Source organism: Trichosurus vulpecula, chromosome 4, assembly GCF_011100635.1.
Source record: "Trichosurus vulpecula isolate mTriVul1 chromosome 4, mTriVul1.pri, whole genome shotgun sequence".
Lineage (NCBI taxonomy): Eukaryota > Metazoa > Chordata > Mammalia > Diprotodontia > Phalangeridae > Trichosurus > Trichosurus vulpecula.
Genome location: NC_050576.1, coordinates 285,451,174 through 285,457,173, shown reverse-complemented (window position 1 = coordinate 285,457,173; position 6,000 = coordinate 285,451,174). Strand labels below are relative to the sequence as shown.

Here is a 6,000-nt window from a genome sequence, read left to right as displayed (position 1 = left end):
ATCATTATAAACTGTTTTGCAAATCTAGAAGCGCTACGTAAATATTATTATCATTATTAGTGTCATTTATTCACCCTCGCTTGCCCTTTGTAAACTATACCAGGAAAGACCTAATCATTCTTCAGGTTATCGGGCTGAGGAAAAGAAAACATCCTTTGGCCGGAACTGAACGGGAGGGTAGCAGGCTGGAAAAGGCAGAGGGCGGGGTCACTGTCCCCGCCGCACGCGTGCGCGCCTAGGAGTGGTGCGTCCCCGATCACGTGTCACAGGCACGCGGCCACTCCTCCGTCCCGCTAGTCCCGCCCACCTGCGCGCCTACTTTGCTGTAGCCTGGTCTTTCCGGCTGCTTCGGAAGCTGCCGGGAGGCGCGGATTTGAGCTGACTACCCACGTGGAGTGCGCACGCGCCTCTCTTCGCTGGGGGAAGCCCTGAGGGAGTGCACGCGCACCCTACTGCTATCGCCTGGCCCACACTCCACCAGTCCCAGGGAAAGTGCCCGCGCCCTCCCGCCCGAGGGGTTCTCCGATAGCTGCAGACAACATGGCCTCCCGCCAGCTCGGTAATAACCTTCCCTCCGGCCCCCAGCCCCGGGTCCTGATTCCAGCCCGTGGGAGCTTCCCCTGGGCAGGGTGGCGGCCGCCCTCTCCCGCTCCGCTGGCCTGGCGGTGCGGACCCCGGAAGGGGGAGGGGCGGGGGAGCCTGGGAGCGGGGCCGGAACCTGGGCCCACCTAGCCTGGGAGGGAAGGGTGCGCTACGTACCTGGACCGGGCGTGGGGACCCCCCCAACCCCGGTCTGCAGGGGGCCAGGGGGGGCAAACGCCGCTCGAGCTCGGTCCCATGCCTGGGCCCAAATCTGTGAAACCTTGGAGTTCGCCACAGACCTTGATGTCCGCCCCTTCTTTCCTTAGGTTGCGGCCCCCCCCCCCCCTTACACTGGCAGCGGCGGGACCATTTCTCTTTTATGTGTCTGCTGCACACAGCGGGCGCAAAATAAGTGCTCATTAACTTGGCAGAGTCTGAATTTGACTCCACATCCGGGGCTTGCTGAAGACACTCCTCTTTAGTCTTAAGATAAGGTTTCCTAGGTTGAGGTCGTTTCCCATCCTCCCAGGGGTGGGGAGCCTGCGGCCTCAAGGCCACGTGTGGCCCTCTAGGTCCTCGAGTGCGGCCCTTTTCCTGAATCCAAACTTAACAGAACAAATCCCCTTAATGAAAGGATTTGTACTGTAAAACTTGGACTCAGTGAAAAGGCCCCATCGGAGGACCTAGAAGACCACTTGTGGCCTTAAGACCGCAGGTGCCCCACCCCTGTGACTTAGGTGCTTTGATGGACAGCACATTTTGTGTTCCGAGAGAAGTCAAGTGGTGGTGGTGGGGAGGAGGGATATATTAAAATAAACAGAACAGCAAGACTGCAAACTGTGTTCTTGTTCTAACAGCCTTGTTGAGTGTCTCTGACAAGACAGGACTGTTGGACTTTGCCAGAAATCTGAAATCGGTTGGTTTGATGCTGGTTGCTTCTGGAGGGACAGCAAAAGCTCTGAGAGATGCTGGTCTGGATGTCAGGTGAGATAGCGCTTTCTCTGTTTAAACATAAAGTTGGGTCAGAAAGTGATAAAGGTTGCAAGAGAGGCAGGACAGAGACTGTCTCACCGGTCTTCACCTGCAGTTTGTCTTAGGATACTTTGTAACTTTTGGTTTGGGAAACTTTGGAGTAAATGCAGGCAGATTAAATCCTAGGGAATTGGACGAGGAAGGTTTGACAAACCCTCGAGCCACATATGGACCTAAAGTTTTCCAGATTCTTTGTTAGTAGAGTCTACAAGGCTATACTGTTCATGAAATAGGTGATTCATAACAGGAGTGGTCACTTCTCAATTCACCGTGTATTTAAGTGGCATATGTGTGCCAAGTACTCTTGAGTTCCCAGCTGCAAAAATGACAAAAACAAAACATATTTTACCCTCAAAAAGAGCTCGAGTTACAGTGGGAGAAAGCCAAGAACACAGATATAGAATATAGAATATAGAACACAAATATAGAATATATGCACAGTGAATACAAGTGATTAGCACAGTGCCTTGTTTTAATAAAAGTTTTAATAAATGCTGATAAAATAATTTTGGGGGGAGTTGGAATAGGGATATACTGACGATGGGGCAATCAGGAAAAAAGCCGAACATTTGCTAAATTACTCATTAACTTTTCCCCTAAACCCACCGTTTTCCTGAAATTTCTGTTTAGAGCACCATCACCTAGGTTCACAGCCTCAATGTCATCTTGCATTCTTCATTCTTTAACCTTACATATCCAGTTGGTTGGGAAATCTTGCTGTTTCTACCTGTTTCTGGTACCCCTTTACTCATGTGTTTGCCATTATATACTTCAGGCCCTCATTGCACTTCTCCTAAATTAAGGCAATAACCTAATTGATCTTCCTTCCTTAGGTCTCTCTCCATTTCAGATCTGGCCTGCACACAGTTGCCCAAGTGCCTAAAGTGTAGGTCTCACCAAGTCATGTAATTCTGTTACTCAGTTACCTCTAGGATCAAATATAAACTCTGTTTAAAGCATTTTTTTTACAGCCTCCTGCCTTTGCAACCTTATGCATTACTCCCCTTCCCAAATCCCCCTGCTCTTTTTCTGTTGTTCCCACGTGATGCTTCATCTTCTCTCTGCATGCCTTTGTACTTCCAGTCTCCCGTAACTGAGATAGTGTCCTTCCTCACTTCTACTCTTTGGAATCCCTTTTTCTTCAGGACTTAGCTCAAGCAGTACCTTCTACACAAAGCTTTTCCTCATTCCCCCAGCTTCTTATGGCCTTCCTCAAAAAATTAACTGCTCCATGTGTGTTGTCTCTGCACAGAATGTGAGCTACTTGATGGCAGGAACTCTTTCATTTCTGCCTTTTTACCCTCATTGCCTAGCATTTGGTAGATGCTTCATAGGGACAATTTTACTGAAAAAGCTGTGCCAACAGAGAGAGAGAAAATGGGAGATGGAATGATGTGTAAGGGAAAAACAGTAGGCCAGTTTGGCTGGAAAAATACATGAAAGTGGAGTGATGAGTCTGGAAAGAATGGTTGCTGCCATGTGGTGTTTATCCTAGAGATACTTGGGAGCCACTGGAGCTTCTTAAGTAAAGGGTGACATGGTCACCTGTGTTTTAAGAATATCAGTGGTAGAGTATCTGACCAGAGGCTTAAATGACCTTCTTAATAATGTCATGATATTGGATGTTTTCTAGAAGTTTTATAAAAGAGTAAAAAAAAAAAACCACAACTGTAGTAAAGCTCTGTAGCAAAACTTTATGGAGTTGGGTAGAAATTTAGACTTTGTGTAAATTACACACAAAAAATAAGTAACCAGACAGAAAAGCCATTGAATTAAGATCAAGATTATAAAGAATATACTTGATGAAGATTTTTTTTTTTGCTTTTAGATACAGAAAATCCCTGAAGATTCTAAAGCCAATTTCTTAAGCAAGAGTTACATATGCATCAGGGCCCTTATTAAATTTCCTGATCAAATGATTTAGATCAAATCCGATTAAAAGTATAGAAGAAAGTAAAATAAAATATTTTGCTTTGAAAGAAATGCTAATTTATGTTCCTATGCCTCAGATATAAGTTACACATGCAGAAATATTAGCGATGAAGATTGTTAATGCTTTGTGTTCTATAAAACAGTATGCTTGCTTAGAACTTAAAATTTTAAAGGAACTTTCTAATATATTGCTGAAAATAGAACATCTTCAGGTGTTTGGACTGAGAATGGAAACTGGCTTTTGGATCCATGCGTAGGTAGTGGCATGGTAAAACTCAGCTCTAATTCCTCTTGCTACTTCATTGCTTTAGATGTATGTCTCCATATTCTTCTATTTGGAAATACAGTCCGTTCTAAGAACAGACTATTGAATGGGACAGATAAATTTATTTCAATCCATATAGACATTCAGTGTTCAGAAGTCTGTGATCACCCCTTGTGGAGAGCAGTTTGGAATTATGCTAAGAAAGTGACTACAGTGTCTATACCTTGTATCTGTAAGGCAAGTGTCACAATATTGATTGTGACCATAAATATGCCTATATAATTCTGTATCCCAGAACATAAGAGACTCTCCATATAGAAGAAGTAAAACATTTACTCAGAGACCAGAGGATCAAATCCCAAAACCAGTAATTCCAATTCTGCATAGCAGCAATTGTGTCACTCACAAATCCTAGTTGTCTGTTTTCCTGTGTCTTCTCTTCCCCCTGTTCTGAGACCCCTTGCAATTCTGAAAGGTGGATGCGCATCCACGAGCTCATTTATTTTTATATACACACACACACACACACACACACACACACACCCCACGCCTTTTTAGGCCCCCCCTTCACTCCTGACCTAATTAGCATAAGGATGTGGGCCTTCTCACAAAAAAGTCTCCCCTAATCAAGCTTCCCTTAACTAGCTCCACCCGAGGCCTATTAAGGGGATGAATGGGTGGAGAAGATCTTTAATCACCTTAACACCACAACCCTTTGAGGGATCCCAATACTAGACATATATCTCATAAAGGTTAAAAATGGGGAGGGGGGAGAAGGTGACCAACATTCAACAAAATTTTAGCAGTACTTTCTGTAGTAGAAAATTTTGGAAAAAAGTAGATAGCCATTAATTGGGGAGTGGGTGAATATTATGGTACATAAAATGTAAGAGAATATACTATAAAAATGATGATTGAAAAATAAAGAATAGGGAGATTTTCAAGATTCAAATGAAGGAGGCAAAATCAGGAAAACACTGTACACAAGGATTGTCAGTCACGTAAATGGAAAGAACAGTAATAGTCAAAATTGCTAATTTTAATGAGCAAGGTTTGTTCCAAAGAGATGAGAACATGCCTTTCTCTGCTGCCTTCATTGTACTGGTAGGGACTATGCATATAGAACACTACATATAATGTCCTACTTGATTGATGTATTGCGTATTTTTACTAGGCTGGTATTTTTCTTTTTGTTATTCTTTGTTACATGGGATAGGGCAGGGGCCTTAAAGGTTAAAGCTTAAAACTATACTATAACTTTTGGGATACCCTGTATTGGGAAATGTAAATGATGTGAAAACAAAAGAGCAATAACAAATTTCTTAAGAATAGTTTCAACTATTGACAGTCTATTGATACTACTGAAAATAAAAATGATTCAATGAGAATCCAATTATTATGTATTATACCTTCTAAATTTAACAGTATCTTTTGAGGTCTTTGAAGTACACAAAATAAAATGTTGCTTATTTATATATTTCTGGTTCCTTCCTCTCTCCCTTTGGCTTTAGAATGTCTAGCAAATGTACATTCAATACCCAAACCTAGAGAATGTCAAACAGAGATTTTAAGTAATCTTGTCACTAAAAAGCTGATGAAACTAGTCATAAAAATTCTAAAAGGGAAAAATACTTCTGGGCCTGATGGATTAACAAGAACTTTTTTTTTTTAGTTAGATTTTTTTATTTTTAGTTTACAACACTTAGTTCTACGTGTTCTTGAGTTTCAGATTTTCTTCCCTTGCCTCTCCCCACTCCGCCCCCACACGGCATGTAGTCTGATATAGATTCTATAGAAAACTTCACATCAAACTTATTTACACAATAGTCAAGTAAACAAGAAAGTTCTACTAAACTTTTAAAGAACAATTAATACTACAGATTGTCAAAAATTGAGAAAGCATTCTACTAACCTTTTTGAGACAAATATCCTAATACCTAAAGATAAAGCAAAGAAATATAGACCAATATCATTAATGAACATGTATTTATTTAAAAATAAAATCCTTTCAGACTATAGCAATTTAAGAAATCATTTATTACAGCCAAATTGGATTTATACCAACTATGGTTAAACATTAGGAAAACAATATAGTCACAATAAAAACAAAAGTTGGCATTGCATAATTTTCTCAGTAGGCGTAGAAAAAGCCTGTGAACAAAGTACAATACTTTCTTATGCTAAAAACC

General features: G+C 41.9%; 1 protein-coding gene across 1 annotated transcript in view; it reads left to right on the top strand.

The window, feature by feature from the left end:
- The first annotated feature begins 265 nt into the window (after positions 1-265).
- Positions 266-6,000, top strand: part of ATIC (5-aminoimidazole-4-carboxamide ribonucleotide formyltransferase/IMP cyclohydrolase) — a 38,607-nt gene continuing 32,872 nt past the window's right edge. The window contains exons 1-2 of the mRNA XM_036755114.1: positions 266-559; positions 1,440-1,566. Coding sequence (XP_036611009.1) covers positions 541-559; positions 1,440-1,566 — 146 coding nt within the window. The 5' untranslated portion in view covers positions 266-540. The remainder of the gene's footprint in view (positions 560-1,439; positions 1,567-6,000) is intronic.